This window comes from Sceloporus occidentalis, unplaced genomic scaffold (assembly GCF_023333645.1).
Source record: "Sceloporus occidentalis isolate IW3139 unplaced genomic scaffold, rSceOcc1.0.p SCAF_42, whole genome shotgun sequence".
In the NCBI taxonomy this organism is placed as follows: domain Eukaryota; kingdom Metazoa; phylum Chordata; class Lepidosauria; order Squamata; family Phrynosomatidae; genus Sceloporus; species Sceloporus occidentalis.
Window position 1 is genome coordinate 5,455,680 of NW_028317022.1, and position 17,593 is coordinate 5,473,272.

Below are 17,593 nucleotides of genomic sequence, written 5' to 3' on the forward strand. Positions count from 1 at the left end.
AGCTTAGCTTGAACAGATGATCTTAAGATCTTATGATATTGTGATCTTGAACCAAGTCCACTGTCCACTGAGGACCTTAATCTGCTTCCCAAAGAGTTTTTTCTCAAGGAAGGAAATGCTATATTGATTGATTTGGAAGCTGTCTACAAACGGTACTTAAGTCACAGCACCCTTCTAGCTACCACGATAGGGCAGTAGCAAGGCTATCTGTCACATTTCTGCCTATTTTCTTTTCTTCATGTTCATGAAAGATACACAGACAAGCTGTTTGGGGGCTAAACATAACATGTTGCTTGTGAAGCCTGGGGGCCCCAGGGCAATTTTTGCACCAGGCCCTGTGGTTTCTAGTTACACCCCTATGTTAAGTTGTATAAACTAATAAAAAATTATTGTATGAATATGAAGGGAGGGCATGCTAAGGGAGAGGTAGTAAGATTAAACAGAGGATGAGTATAGAGATGATGAGAAGTAGGCAGCATGAAGATGGAAGGTGATGAATGGTGGTGCAATATGGGGTGACAATGGTAGTGGATAAAAATTATGATTGAGAGGAATATAATGATTGGGTGAATAAATAAATGAATATGGTGGTTGGTAATTATTGTGCTTGAGTATTGGAATCAGGGGCGTACCTAGAGTATTTGGCACCTGGGGCGGATCCTGTATGGGGCACCCCCCCACACACACACACACACTTTAAAACTGCATAGCTTCTACCGGTTATATACCGGCTCCCTTGAGTGGTTTTAAGCCGGGTTCAAGGGTTGAACCCGGCTTAAAATCACTCAAGGGAGCCGGAGGTCTGCCAAAGACCTCCGATACCGCTCCCTTTGCGAGCCTGCTCCTACAGCAACGGACATTACTGTCCGTCTCTGTAGGGGTGCCGGGTGCCGGCAAGTTGGCACCCCCCTGATGAGCGGTACCCGGTGCGGACCGCCCCCCGCCCCCCGCTAGGTACACTACTGATTGGAATTAATTAGGATGTTGGGGGTATGATGGTCAGGGGCAGCTCTACAGAAACACACACAAATATGTCCATACATGCATACAGCCACTCTAACACTATAAACATAGATACATATGTCACAGTAACACTCTGAGGCTGAGGATACATGGGGGTAGGTTTGAGTTTTGGAGGGGGACACTGATGGATTTCTGGGGAAACTCCTTGCCTGCCTGTCCAGTCCCCTCTTATGTCTGTCACCCTGGGCTCGTTGGAGGACACAGGGTGACTGGAAAAACTCATCTGGTCTGCCCTAAACACTCCCATGGAGTTTCATGGGCCTGACAGGGATCTAGCCGCAAGATCATGGAACTGTACGGCGGCTAGGAACTGCGGCGATGCACGTCGACAATTGAAACTGTGTCACTCTTTTGGGGTTATGCTATGCTCGTGGTGAGGGCGCTCAGTTGGGATTGATGCTGCTCCCTTAGGATCACCCCAAAACAGTGACTCTTTGTTGGGTGGTGTTTCCTGCTCTCTTTGACGCAAGCTTCACCTGATGATTGAAGTCTTGTATTTCTGGTGGCTATGGGGAGAAGGAAGCAACATCTGCTGGGTGTACCCAGTCGGGGTACAGGTCGGTCCTGTCATAACATATATACACACACCCAACTAACGCTTTACACATACATGCATACACACGCGCCACTCTAACATCAAACACTTTCACATACATACACAAACAGCTCCTCCAACACATAGCCACTCTAACACCACTTAATTACACATATAAACATACATGTCATACATGCACACAGCATCTAAAACTATACAATAACATACACATGAAAACCACTCTAACAATATATACATACACACAATCTGTTTCTGCCCTTCCTAAGAAGGCTTCTTTCAAGGCCCCTTAACCACATCAGCTATTTTCAGTCTGTCTTTCAAAAGGTGCCCAGTTTGTGCTACAATGTTCCACTTGTAGTTTAGTGAATAAATTCCTTAGAGATGATAAACCCACACATATTAATATCTGAAAAGATTAGGCAAATGTCATTTGTTTAACACAAATTAAATAGAAATCTGATAAAAGATTTAGGGGTTTCTATATGTGTATTTCCAAAACTACCTGTCTGGGCCAGTAGATGGAGACAGCGCACTAATATTACAAGATCACGCTGTATATTTAATTTACCGGTAAATGTCACCGCTGTGATGCTAACATAATCATGTTTACTGGTATTTTATTTATAATCACACATGACAAGGACACTTCCAAGAACATACACATTCTAAAAATAACTCTAAGAATATGTCATACATAATTAATGGTCATGGGAGTTCTACATTTCCTTATTATACAGTATTTGTCTCTAAACCAATCAAAGAAAACAGTAACATAAAGAGCTAAAGGCGGAAACGCCAATTCCTTTCAACTTACTGTGTTGTATATAATTTACATAGGTAAATCCATCACAACCTACATCCCTTATCTATCACATATGCACTTCAATTAACTTCTGATTGGTACAGACGCCGCAAAGTTTTTGCTTTAAATTTAGCATTTTCATAACAGAATTTGAATTTTGCTCCATCTTGTTTGATCGCTATACATATAACTGCATTTGCCAATCTAAATTCTTATCAAGATGTCATAGTTTAAAACTAAAAGGTCAGAGTCTTTGATGTAAAGTATAAAAGTTTTACCTTACCGAGAGGTTGGTAGATATGCAGCACCTCTTCCCAGCAGAAGTGGGTGAGACTGATATAGTGAGGGAATTTAAACATGCATGAGGAAGGCATATAATTATCTTGGTATCTAAGACAAGACCAAAGACTCATTAAGACCTGAGTCTTTATAGTAGGAAAACTGAACAAACTAGATGGACTGAATGGTAAACTGGGAGGAAAAGAGAGAGTAGCCATGGAAGATGGTTGGCTATTCTACTGGACATGCAATATGATGTACAAGGGACACAAAAGCAAAAGAAAGGGGTTACGCATCCCACTGATAGATAGCTAGATAAATAACTAATGTAGGTATTTGCGTGTTCATCAGCAGGTGTTTAAAATATTAATAACCAGGAAAATCAGGACATTTTTGTATTAAAACTAAATGATTATTATCTTTTGAATTTTTGCCCAGACAGCTTTTTTCTGTGTCGGAATTAGCTGTATTTGCACATACTTTAAAACACAGATAATCCATACAGCAAACTTTCATGCCACTTAATGAGCTACAATGGCTTGTGAATCTGGCAACCGGCTTATCTGTAACTCATATTTGTATGATTATAGTTGTGGCTGGGTTAATAAGGAAGACACTATCTCCTTCACTCAGAGTATTAAGCTTATTTTTTTATAAGTAGGTCAGTTGTTATCCTGGAATAGCAAAATCTTTAACAATATACATGAATAGGCCATTACATTTAACCATAATGAAACGTTGCTGCATAAAAGCAGAACTGTCACCTATGTATTTTCAAAAGGCACGATGACCCTATGAATGGCTAGATTGTATGTTGCACATTTTGCATATAGTTCTCTTATAATTGTTGCTTTTCAAAAAAATGTTTCACAATCATGTCATCACAATGTCTCCAAGATTATGCTAACATGCATCAGTACACGCTCTTTGAATTCTATGGTTTTACATATCGGGTCATAATAACAATCATCTGTTCCTTAGGAGGCCTAAAATTAGGTAAATACAACATCAGATGAATAAATCATGACATGGTGTAATATGTAAAACTCTTACCATAATGTTGATTACTAGTATCACAAACACGTTTCTAAATGTTGTGGTGTTTTTTGTTTTAACCATGGGCGTAGGAACCCCTAAAAATCTGGGGGGGACAGCATTTTCCCATTTCTCCCCATCTCTCACACTATCTACCCCCTCCCTACCCTCCCTTCTCATACTATCTACCCCCTCCCTACCCTCCCTTCTCACTAGCTACCCTCTCCCTACCCTCCCTTCTCACTAGCTGCCCTCTCCCTATAGCACTCATTTTTCGCTGTGAGAAAATATGGCCTTTAATAAAATATGCAGATTAAAATAAAGTAAATGACACAAAACTTTACTTTTCCTCTCACTGATTTCTGGGCCTAGAAAGTTTTGTGACTAGAAATTCAGGACTCAGGATATTTAAAAATGAAATAGTTCTATTTATTCTAGGGATACACCAATATGAAAATTCTGCACCAAAATGAAAATTCTGGACCAAAACATTCACGGTTCACTTAGCCAAAACCCCACCTTTAAAAATAATAATAAAAACTCAAATTTTTAATAAAAGTAGGTAACACACCACAATTGGACAAAAAAAATTAGCAATATGACTTGGCATGATAGGATGCCCAGGCAGCCAGTACATGCTGGTATAGGGTGGCTGTAACTGATGTGCAGACCCCATATTGCTGGCAACATCAATACACAAGGGGGGCAGCTAGCTAGGTTTCCACGTGTACTGCCTGACTTGGCATGATAGGAGTGTGATTGCTAACAGCAATCACAGTCCCATCATGCCTAGGTTCCAGCACTTACACATCCAACCAGTAAATGCTGGAACCTAGGCATGATGGTACTGTGATTGCTGTTAGCAATCACACTCCTATCATGCCAAGTCAGCCAGTACATGCTGGTACAGGGTGGCTGTAAGTGATGTGCAGACCCCATACTGCTGGCAGCATCAATACACAAGGGGGGCAGCTAACTAGGTTTCAGCATGTACTGGCTGACTTGGCATGATAGGAGTGTGATTGCTAACAGCAATCACAGTCCCATCATGCCTAGGTTTCAGCACTTACACATCCATGCTATCACACACACACTCATTAATTCATATACTCATTCATTCACAGATTAATTCCCTCAATCACGCATACTATTTCAAACACCCTCCCCACCTCCTTAACTGCACCGCAGCTCCTCGATGCCGCTCACAGACTTCAGCAGGGGGCGCGGCCTCCCTCTGCGTTCTCTGGTACTGCACAGAGGAAGCAGGATGTGATGTGATGTCACGTGAACTCTGCTGGGTTCCGCTTCATCTGTGCAGTACAGAAGACCCTCCCACAGGTAAGTAGCGGGGGGGGGATTCCTACGGCCCTGGGGGGGATTTCTTAATTATCGGTCCCCCCCGCATGAGTTACTGGGGGGGATCTGTCCCCCCCGGTTGCTACGCCCATGATTTTAACCCAATGTAGTAGGCAAATACACTTCTTATTATACCACCTATGGCTCGGTATTTAATCACCCTATTACTAATGAAAGTCTATAGAGGAAAGCAATGCATTATAAATAGAATTTGCTCATGACACTAACACCCAGGGTTGTGATAGCTCATCTCCTGGAATACAGTTCATTTTCACAGGTGACTTAAAGTGGGTGAAGTGCATATTGAGTTGATCATCACAGTGTGAGCTACTTTAGACTGTGTAACAAGGATGAGATGAATAATATAAAGTCAATACTATTTTTTTAAGAATTATGTACTGCTGTCCAACTGTGGCCCTCACTGTATTTGGGCTGTGTCTTTCTTTTTTGATGAGCGGCCAAGGAAAATAAGAGAGACGGTATAGTAACTGGTGGAGGTTGTAGAGGTTTGTACTTTATCAGTCTTCTCCAGTGAGAATGCTAATTGATAGCTTACTGACGTTGACAGATACTTGAGTAGATCTACTTTTTCCAAGCAATGTGTCATTTTGTATGTTAATCGTGCTTTTATTTGACATATGCCTCTACACAGTAAAATATCACATTATTATAACTCTATTTCTCTGTAATATTGCAGTAACTATATTTCTCGGAGACCAAGAGCCTATTTAAGCCCAAAGGTTTCTGTCCATTCAAGCTGATCCAAAGGAGAGAAGACCCATGCTTCTGACATCATTTATCTCAGTAAATTGGTCTCCAGTGGTTCTGTGACTTTTATTTTAGAGTGCCAGGATATGACATCACATGTTTAAGCTGCATTGATGTGTGAAGATAACAAGAGTGCAAACCACTGTCGTGACGACCAAATGTCCATTTTGGTCCAACACATCATTACTAAACACCCCACCCTCACAAGGTAAGGCTGGAAAAAGGGAGGGAATCTTTTGATTGAGTTTCCACCCTAGTTAGCATTGTGATGTTTATGTCAAGTGCCTGCATCGTATTATCACAACACGCAATATAAAGAACACTCCTGTGCCCAAAAAGTAAGCTTTGCACGGAACATCACCCAGCTTGGTGCATGAGGGGTACTGATAGAGAGATACTTATTGAGAAATGAAAATAGTATATATGGTTGGGTCGGCAAAATACTTAACTACACAACAGGCTGAGCTACAGTGTAATAAAAGGCTTGGGCTCTGATTGGACCACTCCAAAAAGGTGGATTTTATTTTTTAAACCATTCTGTAGCAGATTTACTTTGATTTTTAAGGTCGTTGTTTTGTTGCATTACACTTGGGAATAAAACTTGATAAACTTGGGAATTCAGTGTTCCCTCGATGGCAAGCTGTCCGGGCCCTGAGTCAGCAAAGCAGCCCCAAATCATGATGTTCCCTTCACTATCGGAATGATGTTTTTATGTGGGTATGTGGTGCAACTTTTACTTCATACATAGTGCTGCATGTTCTTCCCGAACAATTCAACCATAGTTTCATCAGAACATGTTTCCAGTAGCGTTGTGGCGTGTCAAGGTGCTGTTTGGTCCGCAGCAATGCTTTTTTTTCAGACCAGTGGCTTCCTACATGGTGTCCTGCCATGGAAACCGATGAATATGTAAACTCTTTGGGATTATTGTGTAACCATTTCCATCTTTGTGCAAAGCAACAATTCTTGATTAATATTTCTTTTTTGTGAGGCATGGTTCACATCAGCAGGTGCTTCTTCAAAATATCAGCGTGAAGTGAGATTTTTATTGCTTTTGTAAATTTTGTATAGTTTGATAAATGCATACCCAAAACCTTTAGACACATAGTGACAAAAAAAAATTATAGCTGGACTCTGCTTGGACTCCCAACGGCACATCAACTGGAAAGTCACCGGATAAAAAGATCCATGCATTGCCTTACGGTATAAAACATATAAAATATTATATAAAATTTAATTGGGGAAGGGAGTGTGTGGAACCGAAGCAGTGAGAACGCGGAGACAAACATCGCTTCCCAGAGATCAAATGATGCCTTGGAGGCTCGCAATCTTGTTACGTATATAGATTCATGAATATTCTAGTGACGTGGCTGGCGTATGTTTCCAATGACGGTGAATGATAGTTTTAGGGGCAATATAAACTATTGTTTTTTTCTCACAGATGCATAGATTTTGGGACAAGGTATTAAGGAGATCCAAAAGTGGAGAATCAGACATTTCTCCTCCAAATTGCCATCCGGAGTTTGTTAATGCAGGGTCCAGACCACCATACATGTAGCATGGTACCCACGTTGCCGCATTGTCTCCGGCATAAATTACGAGTGTTTGGATATATCTCAGCCGGTTTGGTAGGAACGAGGTGCCGTCTCATGAGGACTTCAACGAGTGACGCCCCAGGAATCTCTAAGTGATTTTAGCCGTTGTTCCTCAGAGATGGGAATGTCAACAAACCCCAACTAATCATATCAGATCATTTATCTGTGTTTGATGTAAAAGAACTGTTAGCTCTTTAGTACGGGTCAGATCTGTTTCAGAATAGGGGTTAGAGGACCCCTGTCACCAACAGACCCTCGTCTAAGGTAACGTTCACCATCCGATCTAATACTAATATAAGTAAAGTGATCGTACCCATTCAGCCGGAATCTAGCGATAAGAAGCGGAAATGGAACAAAAGAATCTTTATTTAATGATACAAAGTCTCTGAGGAAAACTTGTGTCTGATGCGCCTGCAGGGGTCCAGCTGCCTCTCGTGCGTCCTGAGAACGAGTGTTATCCGAATTCACAAGCGAAATCAATCGATAACGTCAAATTAAAGTCAATTTAGAAACAAAAAAAGGATTTTATTGATTTTCGGGGCATTCGATTTGTGCGGCCCGACCACCTCCCATCAGGACACTGGCAGCGCTCTTCTTTCTCCACTTAGACTGATGTTGGCTCCGCGGATCTCTTTCTTTTAAGAATGACGTAGAATAGCATGATGCAGGAAGAAACGAGGTGCAGGATCGCGGTCACTGCGGCCATTCCATATGTCGCGTATAGGACAACTTCATCGGAAATCTTCCAGGTGTTTACTTCCGGATCTCCTAAGGAAAGATTTTAAGTTCAAACATTTATTTTGATGTTTCATTAATATTTTCAGTTTACCAAATATTAAAACCCATCAAAAATAGCACATCTATTCAGGGCGATAATGTCTGTATAATCATTGCCTACAGAAAAATAATATACATTTCCAAATCCTAGCTGAATAATATTTAGATCAGTCCCGATATTACTTTCCCCATCTGGGCATCAGATATGGATTTCATGTTTTACTGTCATTTAAAAGTAGAAATATCTTCATATATATATATATATATAAATAATTTGTTTAATTTAAAATACCCAACTAATATTTATGAGACTTGCTGGGTTTCACTTGGAATCCAAACTTTAAAGTTAAAAAAGGTAAAACTGAAAATAAGGTTTTGTTAGTTTGAAGAAGGAGAAAAAAGTTATAAAAACATAAAGAAATTAAATGTAAATTAAAAGCCTGTATCGTGTTGGGTGTAAAATGACATAATTCAGATCTTCCATCTTCTGTTGGACCAACACAGCTTTATCCTTTTCCCAAAGCAGTCCCTGACATTGTAGCGGCTCCCTGACTAATATCACAGAAACATAGAATTTGATGGCAGATCCGGCCTGTTTGGCCCATTTTTCCTGGTGTAAAGACTCTGACCGCAATCAGTCCTTGGACTTGTCTTAGAGTCATATGCCTATCCCATGCATGTTTTAAACCCTTTACCACCACTGATGGGTGGCTGTTCCAATTATCTAATCTCAGTAGGGATATAAGTAAGTGGAAGTTTTATATGAAAAGTATCTCTACAACAAAACGCATAAGAAAGCAGCTATGTGAAAGTAGCTCTAAAACACACCTCCAATCCTGTTTCATTGGTTAGACTCCAGGTTTGTTAACACCTGACTTTAATTATCTTTTGTTGAAGTGCTTAGCCTAGGGGTTCGCATACTTTTTCAAACCAAAGATGTGAATGTTTGAATGATGTATTCAATATGGACAAGAACAATAAAATAATTTGTGTGTTATTAGGTAAAACAGATTGTGCTTGTTCATTATTGTAACTTAGATGAAGATCATAGTTTAAGACAAATGTATACATAAATGCTGGTAATTCTAAAGGGTTTACCTTCTTTTTCTTGCTACTGTATAAACTATGAGGTACTAGTGTAAATAACTGAAATAGATCGGATCATTGAGTCCCCCCAATAGTAAAATGTAGTGTTTTATGTTAATGGTGGAAAAGTCACTTTAACACATTTGGGCAGGCCCATAACTTCAGTGGTGCATTAGGGGTTTCTGGTCGAGAAGCTGCAAGGCCCTGTGCTTCCAGCAATAAGTGACATAAGTCCGTGGCATGATCTCTGACCTGATGCAAACCACTCTGATGTCAGGGATGCTTTTCATGTTGCTTACTGTAGATGCCAATATTGCTAGTTACAGCTATGCATCTGTGGCACTAGCTTATGATCATACAGTGCAGTTTTTATCTAAACAGAGGACAAAATAATAGATGAACAGTATAAAATGATCATACTTTTGAGTAGATTTTAAAGCAAAATGACTTAGCAAAAAGTGGCATGACCTATGGATTTCAAAGGGGACAAATAAGTAATGTATCGTTCAGAAACCAATCTATGTCCCATAATGCATTAGGTGCAAATGCATTCCACTTAGGGGTGTAGGGGTGTTCTCACTTTTGTTGCCAAGGTTTAGATATTAATAGCTGTGTTGAGTTATTTTTAAGGGAACAGCAAATTTACACTGTTATACAGGCTGTACACTCACTACTTTACATTGTAGCAGAGTGTCATTTCTTCAGTGTTGTCACATGAAAAGATATAATAAAATATTTACAAAAATGTGAGGGGTGTACTCACTTTTGTGAGATACTGTACGTGCACAAAAAGACTGGAGCAGTTTTGATTCATGTAATCTATTTAATCTGTTACGTCAAAGCTCTGCCAAGTGACCTTTATGTGATGTTAGTGTCACTCCAGTGGATTAATGTCACGTGGTGAAGCAAAGCAGAGAATTGTAACAGCTAAGTTGTATGTTAACCCTAATATATTAACCTGTCAGCTATGCTTATATCAGATTCATTTTATTTATATCATTTTCTGAAAATGTTTAATATATATAAAAATTATAAAAACAAATATACAACAACCCCACCCCCATGATATATTGGTGGTAGAGAATTGGGTATAAGGGAGATTACTCAAAGTTTAAAAAAGAGAGGTGGGTGACGGTGCTGGGTGAAAACACTTTGTTTTTCGTTTGGATACATAGCATATATGTGAATACATATACACAGAGATCTATATACACTTACCTCCCAAGTGTCCCTGTTAAAGGACAATCCCTTGGAGCACACTGTAGATATTATTGGTTATTGGTCCAAATATAATTCTACCGCTGAGGTCACTTGGAGAGGACTATTCATGGTCAAATAAATGTATACATTATAAGAAAGCAGCCTAAATCTAGGCGTAGAGAATAAAGATAGCTCTTTCAAAGTGCTAAAATGAAATGTTGATTTAACTTAATTTTAGCTATGTATCACATTTCCTGTTTTGTAGCCCCACCTGTCTCGATTCTGTAAATTGGAAGATCAGGGATCAGGGATCTGTTAAAACGTATAATGGAAACTAAGTGTCCACCTTCTGTGGAACTCACACATCAGATTATCTCTATACTCTATTAGACTAGTGCATTCGGATCCGTACAAATTGCAAATTTACAGAATTTGGGCAAATTTGGCGATTCATATGTAGTCCCCCAAATCTAGGCCAGACCCCCCATAAAGTGGATGAAAACAAAGCAAAAATAATTTTTGTCAGAAGTTTGTGGGCCCCTGTCTCTTCTTACCTCTCCCGCATCTCCACGGACATAACCTGGCACGCACTTCAGCCAAAAAGGCGGTGTTTCCAGTTACATCCTCTGCCCCAATCCTCCAATCAGGGGAGAGAATGGCACTGAAAGCGCCACCATTTTGGCGGAAGTTCACCTTAGTGCAAATTGGTGGCGCTTCTGTCATTTTGCTTTTGTACTTCTGCCAAAACTGTGTCGCTTTCAGCGACATCCTCTCCCCTGATTGGAGGATCGGGGCAGAGGATGTAACTGGAAACACCGCCTTTTTGGCTGAAGTGCGTGCCGGGCAACAAATTTCGTTCCCAAATTAAAAATAAAAATTTTTGGCAGAACCAAATGAGCAGGGAACATAATTCGTTGCCCGAAAACGAATGGGCGAAAAATTCGTCTGAAACATTTTTTGCCCATTTGCACATGTCTATACTCTATCCAGTTGTATAGTTGTGATCTAATCAAGACGACCATCTAAATATTCAATTATGTTCAAAATCATTCTGATCCCGCAGGATGTTATTGTTACAGGTGTTTGTGAGTATATAGCCTTAGCATCTGTGTGCCTGTTACTGCTACTGGAGTGCGTGTTAGTGTATGATGTTAGCACAAGTGCGCGACTTTTAGTCCTTGGCATTAGCATGGGTGGGTGTCATTGGATGGTGTTAGCTTGAGTGTGTTTATTAGCTTATAGTGTTGGAGTGTCAGGGGTGAGCCTAAGGCCTGGGGGAAGGAGAGGAGGAACAGAAAAGGTGTGTGTATGTATTTACGTGCATAGTGTTAGAACTAGTGAGTGTTAGAGTGAGTCTATATATTAGTATGTGAGCATGTTATGGGAGGGGAACTGTAGTAATACTGCACCCAGGTGCTGACTGGGAATGAAAGCAGGCCTGGAAACATTAGGACACCAGTCCTATATATATTTGATTGTGAGATCGAGCTCTTGTAACCACACGCACCCCTTACTCATACATTATTATTATTATTATTATTATTATTAAAATCTCAAAACTTTTGGTCATTAATACCACACAACCATCCTAGCACTACATCACTCAATGAATACCTCATCCCAGATAAATAATAAAAAAAAAAGCATAGAATTCATGTGTGCACTGGTGCAAAGTTGGATATGACTTGGTCTGCTAGAGTGTATACGTAAAGGTTCTCCCTGAAAGGGAAAGGACAGTGAAACCAAAAGGGAATTGTCCCCCTTAGAGCATAATGAAATCAGGCCCTCTCATTGAATTGTGTTTCACAGTATCTGAAGAACCCGGCCACCATCCAGGTATCTGCGACTAATCATTGTAATAAGATATGCAGATTGAAATAGAGTAAATAACACAATACCTTTACCTTTCCTCTCACTCATTTCTGGGCCTAAAAAGTTTTGTCCTCAGAAGTGGTCTACAAATTCAGGAGGATTTTTTTTAAATCTCTGGATACGTAAAAATTAAATAGTTCAATTTATTCCCTTAGAGTAAATTGATGCCCCTCACTGTCAGCCCCCCTCCTTGAATATTGGTCAACTTCCATCTATCACCCCAACTATTTTTTTGTAACTACTTACTTTTTTTTTGCTGGCTCCCTTCCCCTGCAGAATGTTGGTCAAACTGCTCTCCTCCGCTGTGACCGACTTCTCCCTGTCACGAGGAACTCTTCTGTGTGAGCCCGTCACCTTGAGCGTCATGTTGCTTCTCCAAAGGGGCGGGGCAAAGAGCCTTTATTCTAATTAGGCGGCTGGCAGTCTTAAGGCACAGCAGCCGCAATGGCACCTCGATCTGCTGGCCCTGACTGCATCCAAACACTACTATCCCCAGGCTTGCCCCTGAGCATGAAGGATTCATTCTATCAATCTAAATGAACAATATAAAACTATTTTGTCCCATTTAGGCTTTAAGTCTATTTTGCAGTAACAAAGACATATTAGATTATGGGGATCAGTGATGGCCATAAATTAGCTTTGTGAATGAAAATGTGTGAATCAGTGAATGAATAAATATTTGTGAATGAGTTTCTGTGAATTAGTGAATACATATTTGTAAATGAGTATCTGAGTGAATGAATGAGTAGTGTGTGATAACATGGATGTGTAAGTGGGGGCAGAGATGGCACAGGCAGGCTGTTTGGGACAAAAATGGCATGGGCAGGCTGTTTGGGGAAAAGATGGAAAGTCTTATGCATCCAATCTGGATGCTGGGCATATTTTGTGGATTCAATCTAAGTCCTGAGACAAGTCCTATGTGTGTAATCCGAGTGCCAGGGCTGGCCTTTGCGGTGTGCAGCCTGTGATCTATATCTGCAATTTAGGATTTCCATACATTATTTATATGATTTTTCACCTTCAATGCTGAGTTTGCTTGATCTATACTTGCAAAGCTAGTTTGTGTGTTATTTAGTTGCTCTGTACCTGCAATGCCATGTTTCACGTGTTATTTATTAATGTCTGCAAAAACAGGATTTGTGTTATTCAGTTGATCTATACCTGCAATGTTCTGTTTCTATGTGTTTTGATCTTTACGTAAACTACATGAGGGAGGGAAAGTAAGGTGTGGTACAGTGAAGGAGGAAACAAAGGGACTCTTGGGGTGATGATGGGGAAGGGGGCACCTCAGGGGTAGCCCGCACGGGGGCCTGAACACCTAAGGCCGGCCCTGATCATGACTCGCACTCCGTTTCAGTTCACTTGCCAGACCTGCACCATTTACTTGCTATGCGATCGACATAGTGTTATGCTCCTCCCCTGCCCTGTGTGTGTGTGGCTGTCTTACATGGAGTCAGAAGAAGGGAAGACCACAGTGACTCTGACAGTCTCCTCTTAATCTGTAGTCAGTGTGGCAAATATTATTTTTGAGATACTCAAATATATATATATATAATATATATATATATATATATTTGTATGTGAATATCTCTGTACGAATGCATATGGTTGTGCCTATTAACTCTTTCAGGACTGTTTTTTCCATACCCAAATGACCAATATTGTTTTGTAACTTCTACCAAATGTGTTTCTAAAATAATACTGTTTTATATTTCTTTCTTATTTTTCTCTTTTTTTGCACTGCTCCTGGTGCAACATGGATAGAGATCCCTTTGGGAATCACTCTTGTATCGTTTATTTCTTCTACATTGTTTATTAAGATTTCTTTTACAAAACTTTTTTATTTTTCTTATTTTTTTTCTCCTCCTCCTTCCCTGATCTCCCTACACTAAGCACACTGTGATCAGTAAGCATGTCTCCATGGCCTTGCATTGCTGATTGCAATATGTGTGATCAGCAGGGGGGCAATCAGAGATCCCAGCAGGGTCAAGAGAAATTCTGCTGGGTCTCTATTATCTTCCCAAGCCTTTCCGACTGGTGTCAACATTGACACCTACCAGAAGGGAATGCTCGATCATATAATTGGGCATTCAAATTGTTGTGGTGTGCAGGGACTTCCATCATTACAACCAATCTGTCAGCAGTAAGCCAGAAATGCTAGTTTCTGCTGACAAGGGAGAGACCAGTCTGAGATAAGACATCTCCCTGCCACTACAAAAGAGTAATGCCATACAGATACAGCCTGACATTGTTTTTATGGACTTACCGATACGTCTACAGGACATTAAGCGGTCAAGCATGTGTGAGCGTGCGTGCATTTATTCCTTTGTGCGTCTATGCATAGCAAGAAGTACAGAAGCCACTTCCATGAAATATGTAAAGAATTTTATACTGCCTCATCTTATGGATACTTGGTTATGCGTGGAACGCCTGTCGTGCAGTTTTGTGGGAACAAAAACCTGGCCTCCATGATGCACCCCCCAGCTTGGCCTATGGCTCCCTTCCTGCCCCTTTTAATATGATTCCTGTACATATTACCATCTTGAGCTTTTAGGAGCCGAGGTTCAAGTGTGTTCAATTATGTTGTGACTGTCCAAGGGTGAAAATACCAGAAATATAGAAAGGAAATGCATACATATTCTTGGGGGCCCGACCTTGTAACAGTGTTGCTCCAGGGCCCTACCTGACCTTAATTCACCCCTGGATTCCATTGGCACATGATTATCAATTAGCTTTTACATTAATCTGCGTCTCTACAACCAACAAGCCCATTGGACATTTTCCTTTGCTTCATTCATGCACCTGCAGAGGGCCGGCAGTTAGGCCCGAGGTAAGGCGATTACACATGTTTTATTTATTATTAAACAAAATGGTTTTTGACTGTTGCTAGCGAGACTAACTTAATATACATTATTTAATATAAATGATTTGATAGGTTCTGTTGCGTTGAATTCCCTCCCATTAGTAGAGGTATTTATAAATCCTGGCATTTGCATGTCCCTCGAGGCCTACTATAACCAACATCCCAGGATTAGATGTTTAGTAATACCAAAGCAGATATAAAAAAAATTATTATTGTGCCAGATCCATTTCCTTCCCAAACTATATGATTCATAAATGATTAAAGTGCTCTAGAACCAGTTCTTAACAAACTTGATTGGAATTCTCTGTACAATCTGTATATATTATATCTATAGTTATTACATTATATAATCACTTGTCTTGAGACATAAGCCTTTTGGCACAAGAAGGATATGGCTTTAAGTAAGGGTTGCCAACCCCCCCCTCCCCCTTCTGGATTTTGGGACCAAGCACCTCCCTTTTAATGCTGAAGCCAAGCAGTGTGGAGCCTATTGCTGAAGGAGGGGAGGGGGGGTGCAGGTGCTAGGTGGAAAAAGCAGAGTGAAAGAGAGGAGAGAAGAAAGATATATAGAGGGCAGAGGAGAATCCAGAGTAATTAGAGGGCACGGGGTAGGCGGATTTAAGCCAGTGCAGTAGCTGAAGTATGGTGATACGGAAATAAAGGATCTCCGGAGCAGGAGGGTGAGGTGCTGGGATCGGCAGGTAGAAGACCGCTTGCTGCTGAGGGTTTCTTTTTTGAGGAGTGCTGAAGAGCTGGGCTTTCTGGAGCAGACACTCCATCACTCAGCCCTGTGCGCCGCGGGCACCGGGCAGTAAACCGGGGAGATGTCGGCAGTAAGTGGCACAGAGCCCAGCCCTGGAGCCGGGGGTAGGGTGTTCTTCCAAACCCCGTTGGCAGCCCCGGGATCCCGGGAGGAGACACCGCAAGTGGTGGTGGCCACCTCCAAGCAGCAGCAGCAGAGGAGGCAGCAGCAGGGCAAAGTGACTGTGAAATACGACAGGAAAGAGCTGAGGAAGCGCCTGGTGCTGGAGGAGTGGATCGTGGAGCAGCTCAGCGAGCTCTACGGCTGCGAGGTAGCGATGTACTAAAGTACGCGGGGATGAAGTGGTTAATAGTCTGCCGCCTTATTGCCCTAACGTGTCTCCTTAGAGTGTGCATGTATGTATTATGTATGCATGTATATGGTGTTATTTAAAGGCTGTATTCTAGAGAGAGCTAATGTTCCATACATGCGGGGGGGGGGGGGGTCTGGATATTTAACTCTTTGCATTGATGATGTAAGCCAGATAGTTCTTTGTGTATCTTGTATGATATCATACAATGGCAGTGTTTCTAAACACATTTGTGATCATAAGGCCAGATATCTTTGTATTTCTGTAGAAATGCAGGTGTAAATGTTATTTACACAAACATTATATATGTACACATATATGTATAGTATGGTACATTGATACATGTTAGTATGCTTCCATGATGTAAAAGTTAAATATTTTCCTTTTCTCCCTTGCTTATCACCTTCATTTAATGCCATTAGTGTTACATTGTACTGTCTGGGCAGGACTATTGTGTCTGGTTGTCTAGAAGCCTCTTTAGCATTAGATTAGGTTTAAGAAGTGTTAAACTCCTCTAGTGTCACGTCTGTTACATACATGTACGTACGTATGTAGGGATTTTTTGTTGCCTCCTGTTCGTAATATTCTGCATGGATCAGGCAGGCTGCAGTATCAATGTGTTATTACATCAGCGGGTACATTTTATATGCGACAATGACATTTTACAGAACCCTCTTAAAATCCATGTTTATTTTTCTTCTGCGTGGTTAATTGCTTTTTAGGAGCCATATCCTTATTTGCAAAGAAATGATTTTTTTTTCGTGTTAAAGGGTGCTGAAAATTTGTGTGGTTCTCTTTTGAAACAATGAAGGTTTACAGTTGAAGTAGCCCATCTCTCCCTCCCTTCTCATCTTCGCGTAACATACTAAGACTTTATGTTCCTGCATTGTATTGACCCATACAATTGTTGGTTGGAGTTGTTGACTCCTAAAGAGCACATGGTCACCTACAGTTGAGTGCGGTTTACCCCCTCAACCCTACTCTGTGTCTAATTGTTGAAATTAGCATTTTTTCCCCATAATTTATTTAGCTATTAAAATCTTAATGTCTGAGGCTATGCTAAATAAACCAGTGCCGGAGAAGATGATGCTTGACCGCTGATTCAAGAACATATGAGCCATTGAAGGATCGATAGCAAAGAAGAAGCTGGTCCATCAGCCGTCTCACCACAAGGAGATGGCTTTATTTTGTGGTTCTTGGTCATTCTATTATATCATTACATGCTTCAGATAAATTATTAACCAGGTGGTAAAGTACCCCTTCAGACTTCCT

General features: G+C 40.8%; 1 protein-coding gene across 1 annotated transcript in view; it reads left to right on the top strand.

Annotated features, from left to right (window-relative positions):
- Window positions 1–16,033: 16,033 nt before the first annotated feature.
- Window positions 16,034–17,593, top strand: part of LOC149289889 (protein phosphatase 1 regulatory subunit 14C-like) — a 40,927-nt gene continuing 39,367 nt past the window's right edge. Inside the window, exon 1 of the mRNA XM_089490178.1 lies at window positions 16,034–16,282. Coding sequence (XP_089346304.1) covers window positions 16,034–16,282 — 249 coding nt within the window. The remainder of the gene's footprint in view (window positions 16,283–17,593) is intronic.